Source organism: Ursus americanus, chromosome 1 (assembly GCF_024610735.1).
Source record: "Ursus americanus isolate L20-20 chromosome 1, mUrsAme1.1.p, whole genome shotgun sequence".
NCBI lineage: Eukaryota > Metazoa > Chordata > Mammalia > Carnivora > Ursidae > Ursus > Ursus americanus.
This window is the reverse complement of record NC_142127.1, coordinates 25,572,076-25,600,000: the sequence shown is the minus strand read 5'-3', so window position 1 is coordinate 25,600,000 and position 27,925 is coordinate 25,572,076. Positions and strand designations below refer to the sequence as shown.

General features: G+C 39.5%; 1 protein-coding gene and 1 long non-coding RNA gene across 16 annotated transcripts in view; one reads left to right on the top strand and one right to left on the bottom strand.

Annotated features, from left to right (window-relative positions):
- Window positions 1-27,925, top strand: part of QTMAN (queuosine-tRNA mannosyltransferase) — a 406,065-nt gene that overhangs the window by 363,856 nt on the left and 14,284 nt on the right. For 6 of the 15 annotated variants that reach the window (XM_087860213.1, XM_087860126.1, XM_087860083.1 and 3 more), the window contains 3 exons: window positions 2,242-2,312; window positions 3,017-3,108; window positions 8,111-9,233. In XM_087860213.1, coding sequence (XP_087716339.1) covers window positions 2,242-2,312; window positions 3,017-3,091 — 146 coding nt within the window. In that variant the 3' untranslated portion in view covers window positions 3,092-3,108; window positions 8,111-9,233. Of the gene's footprint in view, window positions 1-2,241; window positions 2,313-3,016; window positions 3,132-8,110; window positions 9,234-27,925 lie in introns of those variants that run through there. The other 9 variants (XR_015723429.1, XR_015723348.1, XM_087860074.1 and 6 more) reach the window with 4 other exon arrangements.
- LOC123782375 (uncharacterized) lies at window positions 2,397-17,663 on the bottom strand. The gene is made up of 3 exons (XR_006776965.2): window positions 17,488-17,663; window positions 16,152-16,268; window positions 2,397-9,781 (listed from the first exon to the last, which is right to left on the bottom strand). It is a non-coding gene; the product is annotated as an uncharacterized LOC123782375 (long non-coding RNA).

Here is a 27,925-nt window from a genome sequence, read left to right as displayed (position 1 = left end):
AATTCAGCCAAGCAAAATTATCAGCTAATTATATTTAGAATCAAAAGCCCAACAACTATTTGCAGATAAATTGTATGAATTGAAGTGAATAGATCTGAATATTAAGATTCATAGATTTAGCAGATGATTTGTTAATTGGAATAAAAAGGTCATTTGCTAGTCATTTTAACAATAGATCAATTGGAACCCTATTTATTATTTAACTGGTAGTGCATAAGAATTGAAATGGTGAATAATTGTATTATTGTCGGGAGATGAACATTTTCTTCAAAATAACAAAATATGAGAAACTTATGGCAATGAATTTTAGAAATTTCTCTAAAAACATTCTGGCCTATTCAATATATTTTAAAACATAGTTCTGATCTAAATGATCTATATAATGAGGTTTAGTATTTAATAAGTCCAAATTATACCAGAAGTGGTGGCTGGTTTTTATTTTTTCTTGGTGAATTAGAAATATAACCACAAATAAGATAATTTGCAAATAAAAGTTGAAATCCAAAATTTGTAAATTTTTCCTTCCTCAATCAAATAATGCCATTCCTATCTCACTGTATTTTAATTAGCAGAGGTTTTTGGAAGTGGCATAGTACGTGCTCATATGATGACTCAAAATGTAACTTGGCCTGCAGTTTTCTTTCGGGGAACAGAACACTCTAATTCAAATCCGTTATTAAAAAGCAGATAACGTGCACTTTCTGAAATGTCTGTGACTTCACTCTTTTGATTTTATGTAATTATAAGAGAATGTTCATATGTATTTACTTTTCGATTGGCACAGCATTTTAAAACTGAGTGTCTTCAGATAAAGTACGTATTTTCTCTTGGTTCATACAGAATATCACTGGTTTATGTGCTTAAAACTTTAGTGGATGTTTTATAATGCAGTCACAGTGCAGTTTATAGCTGTGCTGGAGATAAGAATTTCTATGCAATACCGTATGTATAGAGAGAAAAATATATATTAGATATTAGTTTGGGTTTTGAGGTTAATAATTGGTAACTAGATCCTGTGATTTCACTGTGTTACCTTGTATCTTCTATCAGTTCTCAAGCAAAACTTTGAACTCAGTATTTTTCCAAACTTTGTAGCTCAAAGTAAATACTTTTCATTTAAACTAATTTCAGTCAACATAATAAAATAGGGAAAACATCACCCACTTAAAAACAGCTTAAATTGCATGTGCTTTGTCACTATAAACAAACAAGGTAAACATTGACATAACTTCAAATTATTCTTGGGTTAAAAAAATCTGCAGTTCAAAATAAAATTCCGCCTTTGGTCAACATTTTGGATGCAATTCAAAGTTTCTCATAAAATAAACATATTTTAAAGAGTGCTTTGAATTTCACTGTGTAATTTCTAGCCAACAGAAATTACAGTGGTATCTTTAAGGTTTATTATATGTCAGATCAATAGCCATTATGCAGGGCTAACAACCTTCGAGATGCAATACCTTCCCTCTGCTTAACCCTTACTACTATGACATGAAAAAAAAAAGAAAACCACCTTCCCATAGGTGTCCCTTGGGGAAATCCTTTCACAAAGTGAAACTTTCTTGTTGATTTGTTTACTAATAAAAGTATTCTTTTCTGATAAAATGGGAAATGAGCTGAATTTTTGGCCAAGAAAGTGAAATGTTCATTAAGGTAATCTTCATGAGAATTTTTCAGTAAAAGGGAGAATAGTTTTACATTCTGCAAAATAACAAATTATTTTGAAGCATGAGTTTAAAATGAAAATGCCCCATCACAACAGACTGTAAATTTGTTTTCTGATGCTTTTAAAAGTGCCCCGATCATTTCTGTGACTAAATGTTAAAGTTAAGTATGTGCTATTGTATTTAAACATTTTTGAAAAATGAACATTCTGGGGCTTTGCAGCATTATTAAGAAAAGCTGTCCATACTTTACCATGTTGTTACATGTGTTTATCTGCTGATTATAAAATGTGTTAAACAGTATTTTAAAAACAACAAAAAAAATGCAGAGCTGCGCTTTGATTAATTCAGTGAACAAAACATATGCTGTTGGTTCTGTTCTATGAAATTCATATATGATCAATAAATCTTTTAAAAGAGCAACTTTGGCTTTAAGGCTTGTACTGCCGACCATGTTTCTCGTCCCAGTTAACTCAGGGCTCACACTGTTAACTTAGGCAAACAAAACCACTTTCTGGCTATGATAGTAATGTCTTTTTAATATACTTTTTTTATCCTCTTTCGAAAATTCCTTTAGGTTGGAAGCTGTGTATTGTGGTTGTTACCCACTCTGTCCCAAAGATTTGGTTTATCCCGAAATATTTCCAGGTAGCTGCTTTAATGTACTTTCATCTTTGTTGAGATTTAATACATGATTCATGCTAAATTAGAAAGTTTGAAAATAAACTTAGGCAGGAGCAATTGTTTATTTGGCAAGTCAACATGTTAGTGTTAAGGAAAATTTTATGTGTTTTAATACATTAGAGTAAGCTTATATTTACCATCTGTTCTTTTAAGATAACAAAAAAGCAAGTTTTCAAATAGCATTCTTCATTGTTAGCATACACATCCCATAACGATGGATTTTTATAAGCAGGTCAGTGTTGCTGCAATTGCTTACAGATTTTTTTTAATGATATACACAGAGAAAAATCAAGGACTGGAAGTCACACCAAATTATTTAAACAATTGACTAGTTAATAATATGCAACTGTTGTTACAGGGTACATACGGCTATAGTACCAGTTCTTTGAAAAAAATTCTCATCACTAAATATATCACATATGCATTGTGTTACATTAGAATAATGTATTTTAATCACCCAAAGGAGATGTCTAAACAGCACAACTACACAGTCTTATTTAGCATTAAACATCCTTGTGAGCTGAGGTAACCTTATAAAATCATGCTTAAATAATGTAAAACACGAGGCAGCACAGAGCAATATGCATTTTTAATTAGTAAAGTGACTAATATCGAGTGTGTGCTTTGAGGTTTTTGTTTCATTAAAAATGTATCTGTTTTTCCTGCAGCTGAATATCTGTATTCTACACCTGAACAGCTTTCAAAAAGGCTCCAGAATTTCTGCAAGAGACCAGATATTATAAGAAAACATCTTTATAAGGTAGATATTGAGGAGAGATTTACGGGGTATAAATGCCATATTGAAGTACAAAGAAAAATCTTTAAAAAAAAAACATTTAATTAACATACTAATGTTTAAAGGAAACATGCTAGGGAGGAATATTAGTTGTTACACTAACAAGGATTAATTAAACTGGATGCCAGTTGTATTAACCTAGGTCTTATGAAATACGTGCACTTAATGCAGGGTACATGCTTTTTTTTTAATTTATTGTTTTCTAAGATGACTGTCCTTTACATTTAGCCCCAAGAGGCTTATAAAAATGAACCTGGATTAATGTAACTCATTAGTTTAAAAGGAAGTAAAGGAAAGATTCCACAATTATACTAATGAGGATAAGCCTTTCTTCCCATCATAATGAAATCTTCAGGCCTCAAAAATTCAGGTGAATGACATTCGTGAAGTTTGGTGTTCATTTTTTAACTACTTTGAAGATGATTTTCAAGAACCAAATGCTTCCCTTGTCCAGTTTAGTAAAATGACCTAAAAATCCTCAGTTTGTTTAGAATGAGACTGCCAGTCTCCTCTCTGAATGGCAAAGGCAAAGGGAGAATAGTTTTAAACAGGATCATCATGAAGTCCCCTCATTCATGATCTTTTTTTCCTCGTTTGAATCAAGACTTTTACATTGTTGAAATCACAACACAAAGAGGCCCTGCTTAAAGTCTAAGTAATTGAACTGGGATAAATCTGCTTTACGACTTTGGAAGGTGGCTCCAGGCCATGAGTAATATACCTTTTTATATTCTTTGAATGTAGCATCTTCATTTTACATAAATTCAGTATAGTTTACAATCTAGCAGTTTTATAATCCAGTATATTTTAATTTTCCTATGTTAATGTATAACCTTCCTACATGAAATACAGTTTGCTCCCTTTTTTTCTCTCCTTTCCCTTTTCATGGCCTAAAATACATATTTACATAGTGATACATCAAAACAGGACTTTGTTTCTGCAGGAAACAGTTAAACTTCAAGAAAAAGGGAGAGAACCAAAAATGCAATTTAACACCCAATTTCAAGCTCATTATCTTTCATTGTCTATTAACTTGGCAATGGTTCAGAAGGTAGCTCATAATAGTTTAAAATGCTGACTGAACAGTTCCAGGCTCCAATATTACTCCTTGAGTCAATACGATTGTACCGTATACAGGGGAAGCTTCACAGACAAAACAGCTTTCCAGCGTTTCCATCCACATTTCCTAATGTTGGAAGTTCAGTAGTGGTCTCCTTTATATAAAATGTTACTCCAGTCGTTTTCCACGTGACAGGCTACCGCAATGTGCAAATTGTGGAAATCGAAGAAATAGAATCATAAGTATTTATGCAAATGGATTCCTTTTCTATATATGACACAGAGATCTTTTCAGTGAGCTCACCATCAAGTCACTAATTTTGTTCTTCCCTCCTGGTGAATTTTTGGTTTAGTTCTGTTTGTTTTTTCAGTTTCATTGAGATATCATTGTCATCGCGGTGTCAGTTTACAACCTCCCGCATAATGACTTGACATATATTGTGGAATGGTCACCCCTATCAGTTTAATTACCATCTGTCCTCTCATAGAGATACAAAAAAAAGAAGGAAAATGTTTTTTCCATGAAGTATTTATAATGATATTTCCACCATCAAAATGTATCAGTTTTTAAACATTGCTTCAGGTTAGGCCTCATTATCTCTGTTAGTCCTCATGGACAAATTTTTAACCATTTCAGAAGTTACTGCAACAAGTTGCCTTGAGTTACAAAAGAAAACAGACTTCTGGTTGAAATATTTTAATACAGCTACTCCATAATATGGCTGTGATTATTTCTTTTACAAACAACTTATGGAAAAACTCTGAAACAATGTCAGCTTAGTGGTAATGCCGTCACTTACATCAAATGGTTCCTCATACAGCTTAAAGATAACCTCTGCCTTAAATGTTATTTCCTGCTATTGCTTTTTACATATGGTTTTGGTCCGTACATCCTAAAGTGCTCCATCTCAAAAAGTTTTATAAATTCAAATTTTATGCATAAGCATTTATAAGAATTCATATGTATGATTCTTTTTTATGTATTTTCTACTGTGGATTTCTTTTTTATAAACCTGTTACACACATTTAGATGTGTCCCCATGTGCAAATCCTGATGATATTTTATCTAAAGATTAGTCATAAAATTAATAAATTAGTCCAAGAATTAGAAGTAATCAAGCTTTAGGATGCATTTGTCAGGAGAAACTGGTAAAAACTAAAGGAAGGACCACAGGTTTAGTTTGGTTATTGTAATAGGATTTAAAGCCGAAACAGAAAAAGAATGTCTCTAAAACTTTATAATTAAGATGTAACAAGCTATGATATTTTTCCACCTTATGTTTTATAAATACACATTTTCAGGTGACATTTGCCTTCAGTAAATACAAGAGAATTATTTCCCCCAAGGCAGTATTTTCCTTACTTTTCTTATGCAATGGAAGAGTCTTTTGTGTGTACTTAACGAGAATGTTGGGGTTTTTTTTAGACTTATTCCATTGGACAGTGCTGTTTTGCTTTTATAAAACATATGCTTCTAAGATCTAAAAGGATAGAATGTCACTGAATTCTTTAATTTGCTCCTTTTACATTTTTACACCTTACTCTCTTTTTTTGTCAAAAGTTTACATTTTAAAATCATCTCAACTGCTTTTCACATAGGGTTCACTTTAGGATAGGATTTTTCATATGGATTCACACTTAGAAATTTAATGACTAGAATAAGGCTACTAACACTTGGCTTTCTTCTCACATGAGACATTATACTTTCAATATGAGTGAGAGTTTGGGGGCTATAACTTGAAGCAGGATTTAAAACAGAATGCTAGTAACTGAAAAGCAGAAACAGAATTGGACACTTTTTTTTTCTTAAAGTGACTCTTTCTACTACAGAACACTGTTGCCCATGACTTCTCACCTGAAGTGGTTTCAGATTTGAAATGTTTAAATTCCTCACATGCATGCAAGTATGTTCTCCCTCCCTCTTTCCCTCTCTCTCTCTCTCTCAAATACACACATAGACACACACACACTTTTCTTAAGATCTTTCTTAAAGAAATCCAATGCATGCAGAAATTAAATGTTTCTTAATCTTTTAAAAAATCTAAAACCATTTTCTTGATTTAAAAAATCTAAACATTTCTTTAAAAAGTTTACATCTAAGTTTAGTCATTAACTGCAGCTTTGTCGTACTTTCAGGACACTTCCTTTTCCGAGTAGGTCAGACACATTGGCCACATATTTGTCACAGAGATTAAAAATAGGTTTCATTTCATCCACGACAGGGAGCTTTTTGTGACTCCCAAACCTAACTTGAACACAAGATTCTAGAAGTAACCATATAATAATTAGCTAAGGATTGACTTCTTACACTAACAATACTTTTCCCTTTTCAACCCAAATAAGTCTAATACCATGAAGTTGTATTTTTGCCTCATTTTTACTCTGTGAATTTACTTACTGAAAATTCCCAACAACTTTTTGAGATCAATGCCTCGTGTTTTCACAAACTTCTCATCATTATCTTTTAAAATGCTTCAGAGAAAAAATTATGGACATTACCTTGTTACCAGATTGAAAAGAGCCCAGGGCACAAATGGGGCACTTGTGTGAAGTAAATACCTCCCAGACGAACGGGATAGATCTTCATTCCCATCCTATTTCTCATTTCCTTTTATTTACAAATCGTGCGATATTTTGTGTGCAAAAGGAGATGCTTTCTCCCCTGTGCTTTTGAGAGTGACCTGTAGTTTCTTAAGATTTTTCGGCTGATAGCTGCTGCTTTTTATTCTGTTCTCTTCAAATTCTGCAACATTCTAGCAACCTCTATAACCTGCTCTTACTTGGAGGAGAGAAGAATTTTCAGATTTCTGCCTCAAAATGATTCCAAACAATGATCAAGCTTACAGTTCAGAGTCAGTGCCCAGAAAAGCCATTTGTGGTCGTCTTAATTATATTGGGCTCAATCTCCCCGAACCACAGCCAAGCCACTTTAAGTTTCCTTCAAGACACCGGTCACTCTATAGTCCCTTTTTAATTTGAGCTTATACTCTAGATGTCAATAAGGTGTTGCTCTCTTGTATTAACACTCCTCCAAAATCATTACTTTTTTCCTTAAAAATGAAAACTTAAAAACTGGTGACATTTTTAGAACTTCTAAAAATCTCTCAACTGCACTAGCACAATTTCAGGCAACTTCTCAATCTCTCCTCTCCCTCCTCCCTGGTCTTCTCCCTCTCTCTTTCTTCACTTCCTGCCTTGATTTTATTTGGCTTGGTTTTCCTTTGATTTGTCTAAGCAAAATAAGAGCAAAAAACCTTTAGCACCATAGACAGACTTCGGGTGATCAAGATCGGTTAGAGGTTTCAGCGTCTCGTCCTCCTCCGTTACTCATTTGCAGCCTGGCTCTAGGTGAATCTCTGTATGATTCATCTGTCAACTTGGAGGAATTTTTTTTCCCCTAAATTCTTAACAGCACCCCCCCCAAGGTACTGCTATAATGAAATAATAAATATAAACCTGTTTGTAAACTCGAAGGGCTTTATACATTTCACGTAGTAGTAATGGCATTTCTCTTGTGCCTTAACCACTTAAAAGTGAAACTCACATCAGCAAATGCATGGGTTAAGAGTGTTGTGTATCTTGTGTTTATAAAAGTTAAAAGTTGGATGATAAACTTTGAATAGCCGTCATCTGTAACATAAAGCAGGAAATCTGTGTGCAGTGGAATGCACCCATTGGCGAAAAATCGGGAGCTTTCCCCTACGGTTGAAAAGACAGTTCCACTTCAAACCAATCAGAAACTGGGATTTCCTGAGTTGATGAAACTCGAGAACCATTTACTTGGTGGCTTTTTGAAATCTAATTGACGTAAGTTATGCAAATCTGCAATATGAATTTTGAGCATACTTTCGTCTTTCGGTTGTTAATGCTTCTTCCTCGCTTTCTCTTCTCTCCCTCCCCCTCACAGGGTGAAACGACTCCTTTTTCTTGGGCAGCCCTACATGGTAAATTCAGGTCTCTGCTTACAACAGAACCTAGGGAAGATTTGTGACAGATGGGGCTAAGTCACAAACTTGCAGCCTAAGGCAGAATCTGTAGAACTTTCCAGAGTGTGCCCATATTTACCTGATCAGAGAGAAAAGAAAGTCTGCAGAGGAAGCTGAGCCTGGCTGCTTGTCATAGCTGACACAGAGCCATCTGCCACAAACCTGTGGCGGCTTCAGATCTCCCATCCCTGCCACCACCCCAACTCAAATTAAATACAGATTCCTAGAGACGTTATGATGGTTACACATGTCCTCAGCATCACATGGAGGAGACTGTTCAAAAAAAATATGTGGCCTGTTGTATAACCGCACTCATGTATCCCATATGTGGTGCCACATTGAATTTCCGGTTGAATCCATTTTTATCCTTTGTACTGGATGACATGGTGCCTGAATTCTTTCTTTTTGCCGACACGATGGCAGCCAAACTGCAGCTTCAAAAGCTCGCGCTTGGCTGTGTTTCTACCTAGGTTGCCAGGTTATCATCGGAGCTTTCTTGTGTCCTCAAAGGGCCACGGGGTCTGAACGGAGGATCAGAATGCTACCAGACTAATTGGGCAGCCATCTCAGAATTGTTTGTGGGCAAAGGGCTGCTTTAGCACTTTTATTTTAGCAAATTAATGACTCTGGCACAGGGGTTTTTAAGTGAAGGTATTAATAAGGGGTCTGGCAGGTATTCCCATGATTCACAGAGTTACATTTGCATTTAATTTATTTTAAAGTTGCGAGATAAACAGCTGTAATTTGGACAAACGTGGGAAACACACTAAGTGGGGCCATCTTGCCCGTAAAATGAACACTGAGATACTTGTTTTAATTTTGTTCCTGGGGTAAAAATAGGGAAATCAAAATACTTCTACTAAAACAGTAATTTTGATATAAATATTCCTCAAAAATATTTGCATCCAGCTACAAATATAATCTTTTCAAGATAAATCGCTTATGATTCCAATAGTCAAGCTGCTGTATTTGTTGACATAAAGATGTTTTGAACGGCTAGATTGTAAAATAAATTTTTAATAAAGTGCCTACTGCAGTTTTTAATTAGCATATCTCATTTATGTGTAAGAGTGTACATCTATCTGTATGTTTCTCACTGAACACTTTCCTTGTGTCAGAGACAACGAATACAATTGTTTCTTTTCCGGATGTACAAGGATCTGTTTTGCAAATGTTTGTAAGATATTATGACATTTCCAAGATTTTCTTTGCATTCTGGAAAGCAGGAGGTAAACATTTGTAGTCATTAAGGTAAAGTCTGTTGATAAACCATCTTCTGTTTACTGACAGGTAAACTGTAACTTTCCTAGCTTTTGAAAGGAATAACTTTTATACACTGCAGAGTGAGGAACAGCCAGGGAGCGGAGGGTACACAAGGGCTAAGCGTGGCCTTCTGGCTTCTAGAAGGATTGAGTGGTCTAGCAGGCACCCAAGACAGAGCAGGCGATGAGTCAGAAGTCCAGTAGGGCCCATTGGACAGGTAGCAAAGTCATCAGCAGGAACACGATCAAGCTCCAGGAGCCAGATCGAGCCCTCAGGATAGAGGCAGTCTTGCAGATCAAAGAAGGCCGGGAATTCAGAATCCATCAGGCCTGGGAATTGAAAAGCAGGAAGAGTAAGAAGCAGAAACAAGCAGCCCTATCTTTGCAGACAGTCCTCTCCCTAACCACTGTGAGATCCTTAACGCATGATGGGACATCACAGCGCTGGCTTCGAGTCCCATCAATTGTGGGGAAATCACTGAACAAATTACCTCCTCACCCATAAAACAAAGGGCGCAGGGATTATTTCAGAAGACCCTTCCGGTCTGAGACTGGGGAACTCGGAATTTATCAGGTGTGCTCCTTCTGAGTGTAAAAGTTAAGGTATAAATATGCCTAAGAGGTCCGTAGACACTTTGGGCAGGGTTTTCATCTAAGGAGGTGAACGAGACCAGTAAATTTGCTTCAGTCAGAAGGATGCCATGTCACAGTGATGTCTTCTCAAAATAATTAAGTATAATCTCACAGCCAAGAAACAGTGTTTCGTTTACTGTGTTTTACTGTCCTGAAAATAACGGGCTCCCATTTTATCGTAGACATAGTTGAAAGTTACCTGTGTATGGAGGGTTTTTTTTCCCTATACCCATAAATGCAAATCAGCTTTTGTCTTTAGCTGTACCCAGTGTTCCTTCTAGAGTAAAAATTTACATTATAGTTGTCACTTCGTGAAACTATGCTGTCAGACTTGGTATTAGTGCATATAAACAATAAAAAGTTTTGTAACTGTGTAATTCTTAACATTTGAAAACTTGAAGCGTGCGTGCATCTGTGGGTCTGCGTGTGTTGTGTGCTTCTCAAATCCATGATATGGTGGGATGGAGTGTTACTAAGTTAACCCATACTTCACTGAAGTCACAGGATAACTGCGAATACAAGTTGACTTTTTAATTCCTATTTCCCTTACTTTGAGTAAAGAGATCAAACACTCCCATTATTTCTTAATATAGTTGTTGAAAATTTCGATCTTTCTTTTTTGAAACATTCAGTTCTGTTCATTCTTTTCTTTTAAAATAAATCACTAAGCCAATTTCAAGTTTAAATATCTTTAAAAGTCTACTCAGGATCAAGACCTTGGTACGGTGTCCAGGATGCTTGCCATGAACTTACCTAATCCGTGTTTCTGGCTAGTTGTTTCTGTACTAAATAGCAGAGCACCTAGCTCTTAACCTATTCATTAATACCACGCTGATCAGGAATAGGTCAAAAGACCTCTCTCATAAGAGCTTGTGGTTTAATAAGCATCCTTCAGATATAGCGGGTTTACGCACCCTGCTCTGATTCTCCAATCTTCAGACATGCCACATAAAGATGGCAGCAGAATCAGTAAGTCGATGGAAACTCACAGCCATAGAGGGCTGCACAGATTCATTTCAACACCTTGAAATGCATCTGGAAGCAAAGATTTCATTTTATGTTGAAGGTGTTAATTATATTTGATATTTTTAAAAGTAAAATCTGTTTTTGAGAAAGCATCTGCTACCCAGAAATATTATGAGCCACAATAAAATTTTCAGTTAAGTCTCAAGATACTTTCTGTGGGTGATAGAATCAGTTTTCAAATGATAGTCCGTGCTGCTGTCTTTTAATGTTGACATAGTCCATGAGTTTTATTCTTCTATTGACTATTGACAAGTATCACCCTAAGTGCCTTTCTGTTTCAGTGGAAAATTGGGTGGCCTTTAATATTAGATTTTATATTTAACAATGAAGAGAGTATATTATAAACCACTGACATGTTTCATTTTAAAATTTGAACTGAGATTACGGGACACCTAATGCTTCTATAATACACCCTCCCTTCAGAGCTGTTCATTAAAATGTAACTGGGAAAGTTTAAAAACATTCAGACAATTCTGCATGCAGCTCAAAGCTATGTATATTGGCGATTAAAATATAAAACCACCACAACAACAAAAACCATGGGGATTTACACCAAATGTACAATAATTGTTAAGTCAGAGGAGTGATGGTACAAAGCACAGACATGTCACAGGGAAAGGCATATTCACTCGGTGGCTAGTGGCTTACTTCTGAAGTTGGGTCATAGTATCCAAAGGCTATTCGTACTCTTTGTGACTTTTTATGTGTCTTGAATGTTATTATTGGATATGACTTCTGATAGGAGCTATAAATCGGTTAGTTTTGCTACCATGCCTTCCTTAACATTTCTTAACTCTAAACTATTGATCCAATCAGAGAACCATTTCCCTTCAGACAGTGGAAGAAACTGCCCTAACTGCCAGTTTTGCACAAGAAGACTTTCCTCCCCTTACCAGGAGCCAAGGACTTAACCTTGATCCTGAAACAAATCATACTTTGAGAAAGTCTGACGTGATGGTTCATGGTCCCTTTTTCCTGGGGCTGCTGACCACCATTTCTTACTAATTCCTGTAACGTTACAAACCCAACATGGAAAACCGTAGTTCTGTAAACTCCCTTTTGAAAGATAGTGAGAGGACGATAAAGGAAGTTGCTACATGAGCCAGTCTTCATATCTTGGAAAACTCAGAGCTGTGTGGTAGAGCACAGAGTTACCTGAGCTCCTGACCACACTAGCCATCTCCCATACTGGTTCCTTTCCTGTTCCTTTTCCTCTTCAAGACAGGGTCAGCTGTGGCCTCTGTCCTTCATTGCAATCCATGAGAAGGAGCTCTCCCTCCCCTATCTTTAGAATTCCCTAGCTGCATAGGAGGTACATATGACTTCGGGGACAAGGATCCTCAGTCACTCTACAGCCTGTTTTCCTACAGTGGAATTTGGGGTCAGTGTCTTCCCATTATCATTACCTAAGTGATTCTGACTTTCTCTGTTGCAGCTCTATGGTTATGAGTTTCAACCTTAAGACAAATTCATAATTATTCTCATAAATTGATATAAGGAACTGATGATTCGTGGGAGATGATTTAAGATGCTTATGTTACTCTCCTATCAGTTATGCATTTAAATAGCAGACCTAAGGTGGTGTGCTGGAAGTGATTTCTGGAAATACTTGTGTGATACTTTTCTCAAGGAATGTGAAGTCCTTTATATTTGAAAATTTAGTATTTCCATCATCATTTCACAAATAAGAAAATCAAGGGATCATATAAGGGCATATTTAGGAGCCAGACCATGTTGTAGAAACAGAGACTTTTTGCATAAGCCTTCCCCTGTATGGGACGCTGTCATTGTCACCTATGTGTCTTTCAGTAAGCACCAGGGTCGGTGTGCATGGCTGTTGGACCCCTAGGCAAGTGAGTGCGGAGTAGCAGGGGGCTGCTTTGTGGCCCACATGGTTGGTCTTAAAAGAGGCGTGAGAGACCATGTAGTGAGGCTGACGTTTTCAGTGTCTTTATTATTACTATCATTCTGCCTGTGGGAAGGCATTCAGCCCCGACATCCATCATAGGCCTGCTACTCCCTGTGGTCTTTACACTCACGTGCATTTATACATTTAAGGTAACTTTCCTGGCCCTCCTGGTAAGCATTTGTTTTTGAAACCTGTGGGGAAACTGAGGCCCTAACGAGAAGCGGAGTTGCTGCGGGTCCTGTGGTGGTAGACCCAGGTCTAGAACAGTCTCGTGCAGAAGGCCATGGTCAATCCAATTGCTCAAGGCCACCATCCCTTAAAGGAGGGGAAGGGGCAAATCTCTCTCTCTCCATCTTCTTCCCCTCTTTCCTCCTCCTGCTTCTCTTACTAGCAGAATGAATATGGATTAATAAATTGCCAGTACCTTTCTTTAGATTTGTTTCATGTTACTCCTGGTCGCATTTGGATTCTAAGAGGCCACAGGGGAGGAATATACAAGAATTCATTCCTGGTACTAAAATTTCAAGCTCTATGGCGCACGCGGTACTTCTGGACAGCTGAGCCTTCTCTGTTGCCTTTTGCGTCATACAATGATGAAGTTACTTACCCGCATAGACAGAAGGCTGGCCCTTCATCCAGAGGCAGCCCCCACGATCTCACCTGGTGCCAAGGGTCTAGGACAGAGGGAGCAGGTGGCATGGGCGGCAGAAGCACCTTTAATTGTGCAGCAAAGGGAGTGCTTCACTTTCATACCAAATAGATAACCCAGAAATTACATCCTGAAACGTATTTCCCCGGAAAGAAAAAGAAGGGGAGGGATAACTTAAAAAGAAGATACTTCTAATATGGTATTAGACTGTAATTCATAGGGAAATTTATGCCTGAGATATGAATTTCTGAAAATAGGGGTTTTTTTTAAAGGGAAACACTGACACATCCTTAATTATAGAGTAATAAATACCAATGGTATATTATCTTCTGATATTTCCTTACACAGATATCAAAGCATGCAGCTGTTTTTGAAAACTGATAATCAAGTACAATATAAGTATATTACATCTTGTACTTACAACATACCCTTCAACTAGGCAACCTCCTGGAGCACTTAACAGTGAGAACCAGGGCTGCTTGTAGTAGAAGCCTAACTGAACAAATTAGCCTTGAATTGTAACTTAAGAATCATAGTCAAACCGAAATGCCTGTCCTTGCCAGGAAAGGCATTCCAAAGGCAAAGAGCATGCCAAGTAAAAAGCCTTTACTTCAGGATTATGAAGGCAATTCTCAAAAGCCAGCATAACTTAATGATCAATCAGAAAAATATAGAGCAGTAACTACACAACTGAAGGATACATAAAAATTGTACAAAGCATTAATAGTGAATGGGGAGGTAGAATGGGATTTTAACAGAACGTATTACGCTCTTAGAAAGCTCTATTTATTGCTTTCAATCCGGGCAGCAAAAGAAAGACAAACATGGTCAAAGAAAAGTACGTGGACAAATGTGGGGGGTAGGAAAGGAAATGAAGGTTAAACAAGGCCAATATGATTCAGAATGAAAGGGAGGGAGGGAAGTCTAAGGAGCCAGCTGCAATTACTAAATGTTACATTAAGAAGAGCTGAAATTGAGAGGGGGAGGTCTGGGTATTTTACTAAGTGGATTAATGTCCTCTTCTTTGGGTGTCTGAAGTTGCAGATTTTAATTTATTTGGTGCAGGGTTTTATTGTGAAATTCCTAATGGGGTGGAGGGATAAATAGGGACAATTATAAACAGTCAGAAAGTAGAAAGGGGGACCATAAAATACTTCTTTATAAATTTAACTAAAATAAATACAGGGTTTGAAGCTATGGACAAAGGTAAATAGTCTACAAAATATTTAGTTCATTATGATAGAACTCAAAGGAAAATGAGAGGTACATACAAAGAAAAAAAAAAAGACAAAAACATCCACAGAGATGCGTCAAGCCAAGGATTTTGAGTGACTTAGGGGCTAGTTTATTGCTGCTCTCCTTTCTCCACCCATCTAAAAAAATAAATCATAGCTCTGGCATTTAGAAACCTAGTCATGAACATCATTTATTAATATAAACTTAATCCTGTGCTGTTCTTGGGTGGGTGGTAAAAACATGAACTAACAACAACTGGCCTAAAACAGGATGATTCTCTCAAATCCTGGGAAGCTGTAGGGAAAGAAACTCCTAATTTGCCCTTTCACCTTATTTATCTTACTGAACGATAAAGTCAAAAAGTGGGGAGGGTAGAGCCAAATCAGAGAAGGTCTAGAAGCTTGCAGGAGATTTTTAAAGTTTCCTAAATAGGTATCAGAAGAGGAGATGGGCTTGGAATCTAGTGTGATTTATATCAATTTATTAATCTGCTAATTTACTAACACTTCTGGGGAAGGTGGGAAATAAGGAAGGCTCTCTGCCTTCTACAATGGAAGAGACCAAGGCAGAAACTTAATTGTGTTCCTATCCCCCGTGTGTAACACTGCTGTCACGTGGCTGGCAACCAGTCCACAAAGGTTCTGGGTTCAAGCATTTGCCCAGCCAATAACGTTAGGAATTTCAGCTGGAAATACGGATCAGGAGGCATTTAAGAATTACTGATATGCAGCTACTGGTCCTGAATGCACATAGCATGACTTGGGGTGTGGGCAAATCACTACACTGGAACCACATGAAAAGGCACTTTGAAAAAAAATTTTATAAAATGAGGTGGGGAAAATGACATTGGTGAAAAATACAAATGAAAAATGGGGAACTATCATCTACAAAAAGGAAGATCCCTAAAATGACCAAACAAGGTGGTTGCCTTCCACCCTCTGCATCAATTCTCTCAGTAAATAGATTACTCTCAAAGAGGCGAAGTCTTCTCTTTCTAAAGCTGGCCTGGAAACAAGAGGGAGAAAACACTAGAGGACATTGCATGATGGCTCAGGGTGACCCTCAAAGGTCATCTAACTCTAAGGTTAAAAATGAGGGCACAGAACTAGAGGTTTGTAGTGGTCAGTTTGGAACACTTCTCCATCTACGGAGAATTCAGGATATTGTGGAGGCGAACCGCTGACTTAAATCCCAGGGACAGGGTGTTTTGTGATCATAGTTAAGAGGAAAGTCATCAAAGCACACACCTTTTTCCTTTTTCCTCTTGAGCTGCAGGGCTATGGTGGGGAACTTGTGCTCTCTGGTGCTTGCTGCTCTGTTCCCTGGCTTTCAATCGGCTTGGCTTTTCCCCTGGATTTCTAGTGCTGTGATAACAGGCCAGAAAAAAAAAAAAAAAATGAAAATGAAAAAGGAATCTACAAAACCGAAAAACAAAATGTGTGTGTGTCGCTATGTGCGCGAGCGTCTGTGTGCGCGCGCGCGTGCACAATAGGATTTCACTGAAGATAACGAATTGCAACACTCTAAGCACCAAATTTTAAAACTTAAAAAGTATGAGTAATGGAGTTTTGAAGAAGCAAGATGTGCTCGAGCGCAGTATTTATAGCCCCTTTTTTTGTGAGAGGTTCCCCAGACCTCTGGGTGCATCAGCGAACTGTCCTCCTACTGGAGCGTGCAACTGCGATTTGGCCCCAGGCACCACCTACCCAGAGTCACTACCTAATGCATTTTACATTTGCACAGATAATAAAGGGGGGGGGAGCCGAGAAGGGGCCATTTTCCCCCTCAGCGTTCTGTGTTTCCTTTTGTCGCGGCCGTCAGCTGACACATGGAAAATGTGTACGGTTTTGCTCGCCTTAAATCTGTAATTAAGGATTCCTTGTCCGGGGCTTGCTACCTCTTTTCGCCTTCCCTCCCTGCCTCTCGGCTCTTCCGCTCTCGGTCGGGTCTGGCCCCGAGCCGCAGGCGGGGGGCTCGAGGTCGCCCGGCTGGGCCGCGGGGCCCTCCGTCGGGCCCTGCGCTCCCCTGCCCGAGACCACGCACCCCGGCCCCCCGCCCCGCCCGGTCCCGATCCCCCAGCGAGCCAGCGCCCGGCGTCGGGGCAGCTGTGCCGGGGCTGCCCGGAGCGGGGAAGGACCGCCCGCGGGGCCCCTGGAAGCCTCCGCGGGCGCTCAGCCGCCGCCCTCGCCGCTCGTCCTCTCCCCCGCGCCGCGGCGCCTTCGCGGCCGGCGAGCCCGAGCTCCGGTCCGCCGCGGCCCCCTTGGCGCTCTGCTCGGCCCGGTCCGGAGCTGGCGGAGGGAGCCCTGCACCTCCACTGGCGCGAGAGAAGGGAGAGCCGCGGAGGGACGGCGAGGCCAGAGTCGTAGCCGAGCGGCGGCGGAGCGCCCAGAGCCGAGAGCCGGAGGAGCCCCGAGGCCCAGGGGCTCGTCCGAGGCTGCGGGGCCGAGCGAGCCCCGGGCGGCGGCCGCGCTCGCGCTCACACTCGCGCCCACACTCGCGGGGCTCGCTCGCCGCCCCGCCTGGCGCGCGCACTGGCACGCACCCACACTGGCACGCACCCCGCCACGCGCGCTCGACACTCACGCGCTGCCACGCACACGCGCCGCGTGGCCCACGGCTGCCCTTGCTTGCCTGCGCAGGGCCGGAATCTTCCCTGCCGGCCCCCGCCGCGCAGCCCTGGCGGGGCAGAACTCTCCCTAGTCGTCTAAGTATTGACTGAACCGGGTTCCCGGCGGCGGCCGGGCTGTCCTCGGTGAGACGGTAGCATGAGGATGCACTGAGAAAAACAAAAGTACAGATTTCTATGCCCCCTCCGCTTTTAAAAAAAAAAAGATTACCTTAAGAAAGAAAGGGGGGGGGAACCGAGGAAGGCGTGGGGGTGGGCGCAGAGACTCTCCAGGCAGAGTCGGGCTGTTAACTTAAAAAGTACTCTTCTCCGTCTCTCATTATCCAGGCGTCTGTTTAAATCCCACCCCAAGCCGCCAGCGCTCTGCTTTTCCCTTCATACCTGTGCTTTGGGTTACAAACTTCGTTTCTCCTCTCAACCACCAATTGGTTATTTAGGAGGAGAGGAGAAGAGGGGTTAAGAGATGTTTAGGCAGGAGAATATTCAGAAGCCCCGCGTTGATTTGTCACTCGTTTGGTCAAATTAGGTTTCTGAGAAACTTGGAACTTCCAACGCTTAACATCATGTTGAGGCTTCTAAAATGTTTAAAGAGCCTCCCTGCACTAGTATTCTTTTTTATCATTCGATATTTAGTTGAGTGTAGACATTTAGAATTATATGTGTAAGAGGGAAAAAATGCCCCTCGTCCTTGGCTCCACAAGGCCGTTTGCGTTTCTTTCCGTCTAGGTTGTAGTTCACTTCCTCTCTCGTTCCCACCAGGAGAGATTGTAGACCAAATAGCAAGAAACCTTAATCTGGAGTGTTCTGACTTGGCATCTACCTCTCAAGATCCCACCCCCTCAGTTTGAACTATTATTCAAACTGTAGACTTGGAAATACGGGCTGGTTGGTTGGGCTGGTTGGTTGGTCGTTTAAAATGTGGGAAGAGCTGCGCAGGGGTAAACCGAGGGCCCGGGGGTTGGCCTACAGAAGTCTACCCTTGAAAGGCTGAACAAGAGCGCATGGGAAGTGCATGGAGAAGAGACTGTCTGTAAACAATGATAATCAGGGCTTTTGAAAATCATAAAACTGATTGAAATATCTGATTCATTATTTATTCATCACAGCACAACTTTGCAAATCCAAGAATAGTGTTTGAAAACCAAGCGCCTTCGATTTTGTACATCAACTCAGCAGATGGATCCCCTTTCAAAATGTAGCGAAAGGGTTAAAGCTATAATTTCAGAAAAGTATCTCAGGAAATGACATTAAGATCTGATACATTTCCCTTTCTTTCTGGCAATAATATCTCCCAAAGAAAAAAATATATACTTATTGATATGATGCTAATGTTTCTCATTATGAGGACGAGTGTCAGAATGATGCCTGTTTGTGCAAGTGTTTTTAAAACTGCGAGGACACTTTCACTACTATGAAAGCTGATGAGCCAATGAAGGAGAACTTCTTTTAACTCCATAATAGCAGGTTACATAGTAAATGAACTCGGATGGTCAAATAGCCAATTATGGTATAAATATCCGTTGTTTACGGAGAGGTGTTAAATGAGCCTTTGGAGTACAAAGGATTAGGCCCATCTAAGCTACCACTTGTTCTTCAACCTATTATGTCTTTCCTTAAAAAGGCCAGTGCCACTGTAGGTAATATGCACACAGAACATACTTCTCTATGTTGATTTTAGTTTGCTTTATTTCAATGCACACTGTTGTTTACTTTTTAAAATTTAAATAAATGTCAGCATTGTATAATTTCTATGTTAACAAAGCAGTGAGCAAAATCCCTTGTATGTTTATAAAATATTATTGTTTAATTCACATAGTTTAGAAATTCCAAATGTTGAGAATAGGAAGGAGGCCAAATACCATCTGTTTATAACTATGATGCATCGTAATATGTGTACTTTTAAAAGGAGTTTGGTCAATCATGCCACTATTTTATCTGCTCGGAATATGTTGAAGATTTAAAATGTAATTTACAGGATTACTTTTAGTGCGTTGCATCCAACTGTGAGTTGTAAAGGAATCCGTCTCTTCTGTTTTTCTCAAATTAATCATGTAACAGCCCCAATTAATGGGGGCTGTTAAACGGGTCGCTTTTTGCTTAGCTCCAGAATTCTTCTAACTTTGGCTCAGTCCACCTTCTTGATGCTGATAAAAACTCCAAGGACAAATGAAACAAAACACTCCTAGCTGTGTCTTTCTGCCAGGAGATAGTCACTTAGAATGGGAGGCAGGGTATGGTAGCTAATAATTAGCTAACATCAGCCCTGAGAAATTACCTGTGAAATACTCTTTGGTTCTGGGTTGAAAAACAACATTTGACACTCCCTGTTTTAAAATAGTACATTCTTGTCCCGGAGACTTCTGATTTAACTTACCTTGTATTTCAAATGCATCTAATTGCATACCATGGAACAAAGGGAGTACACTTACTTGCCATAGATGAGCAGGTTTGGAGGTTTTTGTTAAAGTTACAAACTCAGGTTATTTGGTGGGGCATTTTCCCTTCCTGTAGAAACTAGACAAACGCAGCAACTGAGCCTTCAGTTCAGAGCAGACATTGCGTCGAAGGCCAGAGGTGGCGTTAAGGTCTTCCGCCATGGGCTCTCTTTTTCAGGAAGGAGGCACTAAAAACTCAGATGTCCTGATAAAGTTTGAAAATGTGATAAAAACATTTATTAGCCAATGATGTTTGCTGGATTGATTTTTTTTTCTTTTTTTTTTTTGGCAAGGTAGAATCAGTAAAAAGCTGCCCCTCGAAATGCTTTTGTAGACAAACACATGCAGAAATCTGAACACACACTCCCAAAGCGCTGGGCACGTTCTGATGTTTTACTGCTCAGCTAAGCGTTCAGCGGGTGCTCTAGAAAGTGGTTTCTCTGTTCATTTAACGGTAACTGTTTTCTCAAACATTTTAGTTTCAGCAGCTTCCTCTAAAATTCTATCAACCAAGAATATTTACTTACGTATAATTAAGAACATTAAGAATACTTTATCGGAGGAAACCAACTCATCTATACATACATTTTTTTTTTCAGTCTCATTGTTACATTTTAAAAGTCTGTGTATTGTCTTTCTGGTCAGATTTTTTTCCCCCCAAATAATGAATCCCCTGGGTCTTTATGCTATAGAGATACACCCAGGCTTGTTTTCCTCTGAGTTAAAAAAAGAAAATATCAGACTCTTTATTCTAAAGTAATTCCTCAGGTGTACAAGGTAGAAGAGATGGAACAAAAAAGAGAGAAATGTGGGGGATAAAGAGAAGGAAAATTGGAGAAAGTGTAGGGAAAGGAGGTAAGGGAGCAGACGCTTGAAGTGCGATAAAGCAGCTCATCGAACAAAACTCAACATTGCCTGAGCGCCATAAGCCATAGTCCTTAACAAGCATCATCATTTCCAAGTAAAACCGAGACTATTGCATTCAGATATTAACTAGCTCAGGGAAACTCTTAAGTGAAATTTGATTGAGACTTTGTGGGTCAGTTTTTCCGTTCCCCCTTCTTAAGTGAAGCTTGTACTCGATACCCACATTCGCGCTGCGGGAGACAAGAGCCATAGAGGCATTCTTTGCTTGTAAGGCATTTACAGCCTAGAAGTAAGCCATGGATACATAAAATAAATGAGACTATGCATAAGCATCGTTACATGCTACATACCGGACACGTGAAAATAAAGACCGTTTTAAATGGAGGAATTATTCAGGCATGCTTTCCTTCTGAGTACCTTGGCTAGCAGTGAATTTCTAAGCAAGTTAAGCAAGTCCTTAAATGCATAAACCCTTAGAACTTGACGAGTCTAATGAATTGTGGTAGGTAATATAATCAGAATTGAAATTGGCATGTAGGTGCTCATTTCACGTTCCCTTTAGAGCTGACTTAGAACCATGGCAGTGATCCATGCGAGCACATAAGTCATTGTATAGTCACGTTATCTTGACAACCAAAATCACTTTATAAAATATACTTTAATAAGTTACCATAGAGCCCTGATGTTAAGCCATATAACTTAATCAATACTGAGTGGGCATTTCTAGGTATCATATTTAAATTGAGTAAGAGATAAAAAGAAAAGAATTAAGAATAAGAAAAACGTATGGGAAACTATTTGCTTCTTCCCATTAATATAAAACATGCCAGAAGCTTCTTCTCATTTTGCTCTTTATGAAGAATTACTGACCCAGAGAAAAGTCAGATGAGGACTACCACTAAACAAACAATAAAAGCAGCAACAACAACAACAAACCTTACTTGTTTAGGAGAAAAACAAGAAAAAGTAATAAATTCACCCGTTTTAAAAATTAAGAAGAAAAGACATAAAATTTAATACACACAATAAATAATAAATATTCTTCAGTTTCATATGATGGCTAATTAAGGAAAAGCCCATGTGAAAAATTTGGAAGAGAGATGAATAAAACAAGGTAATTAACTCTTTGCTCCTTCAGCCTTAAAGCAGAGAGAGCAGGGTAAGATTTCTTTTAAGTTGGGACCTGCAGCCACCTCATGGATCAGATCTGCCTTTACAAAATAAAATAAAAGGAATCTCAGTAGCTCTGCAGCTCAAGCTCCAACCTTGGTTTTGGTCCCACTCTGATGTTGGTGCCCCAACATGGCGGCCCCTGAGTGCTTTGCTCTTTGAATTCCTGCCCTTAACACAGACAGTCAACAGCTGGGTTCTTCCTTGTGCTCTTGGCCTTCCCTTGATAGAATCAGCTCTCTGGTATTCCTTCTACCGCATTTGGTTAGTTTTTAAGGGTCGAAGATGCATTTTTTTTTCATCCGTTCTTCAATTTAGTCTTTGTAATGCCCTTGTGATATAGGGAAACTATACCTTTAGTCCCAAACTTCAGAAGAAGCAACTCAAAATTATACCGTTAGTCCACTGCAGAGTCGGGACTGGGAGTCATATCACCTGGTACCCAGGTGCTCCCTCTCCTTTAGACTGCATTTCATACTCGATTCTTCTTTTGAATTGTGGTTATGACAATAAATTACAATTGCAGTCTTTGTGTTGGGTAGAAAGAAGAAGGAAAAGGAGACGGAGAAGAAGGAAGATGGGAAAGAAGAAGAAGACAGGAAGGGGGGGAAAAAAGCCAAAACAATCCCCATAGGGTTTTCTGTGAAGTGGGGAAGGATACATCTTTAAATTGCTCCCCTTCTGCTTACAAAGATGACTGAGGAAAGCACTTCCTAAAATTTGTATCATCTAAAGGAAAAGCTAATTCCAAAGCTATTACAGTGCTTTGTGCTTTGAAGGATAGAAATCTGAAGTAGATAATCCATTGACAGAGCTCCTTAATGAGTTCTTGGGTATGCATGAGTAGGCCACAAGCTTGATTTTCAGTACGAGATGGAGAACTATTCTGTTTAAGAAATTAATAGGAATTCGGAAAAATTGAAAAACAAAATGAGACAAAACACAAACACCTGATGGAGAGGAAAAGAAAATGGTCAAAGGATGGAGGGACATAAGCTATTGTCTTAAAGATAACAAAGCCAGCAACGAATTCCCCATGGTGAGATACAGTTGATTATTACTTCTTTTTTGTATTAAAAGAGTGTATTATACTCCATTCTAAGCTTACACTCCAATGTGATCTCCATCTGTAACCCCAAATCTCCACTGAAATTCTGAGACACAACACTGGCTTGATTTAGTTCCACATTTGGGGAATGAAGGCATAGGGAAGGCAGACAAGGGTAACATTGCAGAAGGCATGATTTAAAATGAAGGCATAGAGTTTTATGCAAAAGGGAAATAAGGACAAGAGATGATTAGGAGAAATGGAAGCTGTCTGAGAATGAATACGAAGAAAAAAGGAAACCCATAATACAGGATGTCTGGGGGAAAAATCAGCTAATTTTTCTGTGCTAGACACTTGACATTTTTAAGCTTTTCAACATCTGCGTAAGCTTCTATTAGAATCTAATGTTCTATTTAAGGAATTAATTCTTTCTTGCTAAATGGAGTCAGGCCCGGGGATTGAATTTTCCCTGACAGAGGAACAAAAACACAACATTGGATTTCCAGTCCATCCAACCAGGAGTAGCTCCACCAGACTCAGAAATTTCTACCAAAAGACATCAGTTGGGTTCTGCTTCTTAACCTCCAGTTTCTGAGGTTCCTCTCAGTCCCCAACTCAGATGTCTAGCCTCCCTTCTATATGCTTCTCTTATCTACTAGAACTCTTTCGGTTGCAAAAAACAGAAAGATCTGACTCAACTGATGACTCAGTAAGGAAACTGATCATTTCAGACAGCTCGAAGTAGGATGTGAAGTGGCTGCCTCTTTCCACTCTTCCATTCTGATGTGCTATCTTCTCTGACTGCTTCCCCCATGTTCACAAGAGGGCCACAGCAATCCAGCCATCACATTTTTACCACATCCTTCTTTCCAAACACAGGACAAGGGACTTTTTCTTGCTTGAGTCTCTTTATGCAATCAAGGAAAGCTTTTCCCCGAAGCCCCGTAGAATTCCCCATTTGCCTCATTGCATCATAGATGCATAAACTGGCCTGGAGAATGGGAATGACTTCTATCAGTTAAGACCTAACCCTATTTGCAAATAATTTCAATTCACAATTTAAGTATCTTTAAATATTTTTGATAACTTTCAGTCAAGAACTGCAGACAAGATGTGCTACTCTATTCTGGCAGATAGATGACTTGCTTTGACTTTCAAAGTCCTTTTGTTCATTCATTTTTTTTTAATGTATGCAAAGGAAAGACTTGGATTTTAGAAATGTATCTTTTAATCAAACATTTATTGACGTGAATTTTTCAGTAATAATTTCTCCAAAATGTTTAATGTCTTATTTTTATGTTTATTCATGCATTCCTTTTTTGTTCACTCAATAATTCATTTGGGCAGAAATTTCTTCTTTGTTGATTCAAAAAATTGTTTTTAGGTACTTAATATGTACATGGACAGCACGGGGTTCTCAAGAAAAAAGGTGTTAAACAATATTTGTATACCCTCAAACCTAAGACGTATATTTTTTTCATTTTATTTTTAAGAAGGGGGCAACGGGATGAAAACGAGGAGCACGTGGACATTCCCAGTCTTTGCCCATCTTGCTAACCGTGTCTCGTGTTCTGAGGCGCGTCCTGCCTTAAGAGTCCTGCTTTGACTGACAAGTTCCTTGGGGCTGTAGACACGAGAATAAGGAGGAAAGGGAGAGAGAACAAAAGTTCCAAAGGTTAAATCTGGGGGAGGAGGTTATCTTGACAGAAGGCTGGAATTCGAAGACAGATGTAAAGGAGCAGAAGCAGCTGCCACGCGTGAACGACGGAGGCGGGGGGGGGGGGGGGGTCGGGGGAGGCAACGGGGGATTTTTAAGGATCTCTCTTCCCCTCATCTTCAAAAAAACACCCCAAAAAACAAAAACACAAATGAAGAACTTGAGTTATTCAGAAATTATTTTTGGGTGCTGCACTATTGTGGTTTTTCTCCAACCATGATGCTGTTCCGCCGTTATTATTTTGTAGTGCCCAGGACTCGCTTTCTCTATTTGATTGCAAGTGATGAAAATAATTCACACTAATCAGGCAAAATTTGGCTTATGTGTCAAAAAGTCCTAGAAGATGATCTTGGGCCCTAGGGAGAGAATTCCGGGCACTGTCCTCTGGGATCTGGCTCAGTTCTTTCTCTTTCTCTCTCTCTCTCTCTCTCTTTTTCTCTAGGTCCTCATCTGGAATTTTTTTTTTTTTTTTTTTGGTTTTTTTGTTTTTGTTTTTTCTCTAGAAGGCTATCTCAGTGTGGTGGGAAAGATGGCGCTCATATATTTCGCATGCCCCTCACAGCCTCAGAAGAGAGAACCTGTCATATCCAGCATCCAACTCAGACCCTCGTAAAAAGGACACTTACTCACCTGCCTGGGTTACTTTCCCCACACTTGTAGGAGGGGACTTAAGGGAACACAGGACGTAATGCCAGATGACCATACCAGTGTTACCTTGGGATGGATCCTTCAATCCATGTTAAAAATAAAAGCAAAAGCAAAAACAAAAACAAACAAAACTTACCAGCTATTAAGAAGAGGAATAAGTTATGATGCAGTTGACGTTGTGTCTCTCGTTAAACAAATGCTTTCTTGCTTGAGTTATTTACACCACTATCACCATACTGGGTGGAATTTTAACTTAAACTTAGATCTCTAATTGTCTTTTTCAAATTTCTTTCAAAGGATTACACTCCAAGGTAACTTTGAAATGAAATTTTGCATGTGCAGAAAAACCCGTAGATAGAGCTACAAGACGGATTAAATGCAGCTAACATTCGTCACTGGAGAAACGATGCACTTGCTCTTAAATGTCATCTAGAAACACTCACGTCCTTTGCAGACCCCCTAAGATGGACAGGTATCCACCACGAGATAAACTTATGTTTTCTCTCATTATTGCCTGTCACTACCACACAGTACAATTGACATTGGAAACAGATCGTAGAATTTGCAAGGTAGAGAGTTTCATGCATTTGAAGGATTCTCATTCAGGTGTCAAGTATCTGTCAAAAACTCTGTCGATTTTTATGGAAAAAGTTTTTAATTTCCAGTGATAAGAGAGTTAGTTATGGAAGGGAAATGTCTGAGTGTAACTAAATTGAAATAGGACTCTGGCATTCTTTCGTATGCCTAAAACTTACACAACTGTTAAAGAGGTCAAGACCCCACACCTGGGTTATATAAAAGACTGGTCACTAGAATGTGGTGCATAACTACTGGTGACCACAAGTGGCTCAGAAGATACTCCAGGCTCTGACTGCGAAGATTTGCTCATAACATAGAAGAAAGTGGTGTATCTTGGTAGAGACAGACTATTTGGATAATCTATTCTAAGTCAACAAAATAAAAATTTATGTACATACTCTTTACTATAGTTATGGTAGATTGAGTTATGACTCCCAATTCTTTCTTATCATAGAATTATACACTATACGCCCATGCCCTTTTCCAGTGACTTCGCCGTGCATCCTACCAGCGGGCAGGGTACTCTCCCCAGTATGTTGAATTTAGGCTTGGCTGTCACTTGCTTTGAACGATGAAACTGGGTGGCAGTGACAGTGTACCTATTCTAAGCTGAGGCTCTAGCAGGCATTGCGTATGCCCTCCACGTGAACGGTCACTCACCAGGAGTATACCATGGGCTGGGTAACCTGAATTCCAAGGAGAATATGGAGATACACGAAGTAGACCTGAACCCAGCCGTCAGCCTGGAACCCAGGCGGGGAAGCTGGAGTTGAGTCTTGTACAAGTGAATTACAGCAACTGACAGGCTCATGAGAGAAAAATAAAGGCTTGTTTTTTTAAGTCACTGAATTTTGGAGTGGTTTTTTATGCAGCATTATTATAGCAATAGCTGACTAATAGAGTAGTATTTCTTTCCTCTCCCTACAAGTGTTTTGAAATTGATGGTGCATCTAACAACTCATAGCATTTAAGATCAAGGAAATTCACTAATTATACAGTTAATCATTTAATTAGAATTATAGGAAGTGGTACAAAAAGGATGCGAAGAGCACAAAACACAGAGACCTAATCTAATCTGAGAGTCAGGAAATGTTTCTCTGAGGAAGTGACATTGAAGCTGAGCTCTAGCCTTTGGCTAAGCAAAGTTGGGGGCAGGGAGAGAAGCATTCCAAATGAAGGGAACAAGCTTTTCAAAGTCCCTAAGGTAAGAAAGAGAAGCTCATTTCTTACAGAGAAGTCTCTGGAAAGCAAAGGAAACACGAAAGTGCCAAGAGCATGGTGGTTAGTGGGGTTTACTACAGTATTATGGGCTGAATTGTGTCTCTCCTAAACTTCATATATTGAAGTCCTACCACCCAGCACCTCAGAATGTGACTGTATTTGGAGATAGGGTGTTTAAATTAAAACGAGGTTAAATTAGGGTGGGCCCTCTATCAGCCTGACTGGTGCCTGTATAAGAAGAGAAGACTCAAACACAGACACAGACACACACAAAGGGAAAATCATGTGAAGACCTGGGAGAAGACAACCATCTATAAGACAACAAGAGATGCCCAGGAATCAACTCTATCAATACCTTGATCTTGGACTCCAGAATTGTGAGAAAATAAGTTTCTGTTAATGAAGCCAGCTAGCCTGGCACTTTGTTATGGCGGTCTGTCTTAGCACATTTGGGCTGCTCTAACAAAAATACCATACACTGGGTGGCTAATAAAAAACAAAATTTATTCTTCATACTTCTGGAGGCTGGAAGTCCCTGATTAAGTGCCTGGTAAGATTCAGTGTCTGGTGAGAGCCCACTTTGTTTTCATAGACTGTCATCTTCTTGCTTGTTCCTACATGATGGAAGGGGCAGGGGACTCTTTCATAAGGGCATTACACCCAACATGAGGGCTCACCCTCATGACCTAATCACTTCCCTTCCTAATATC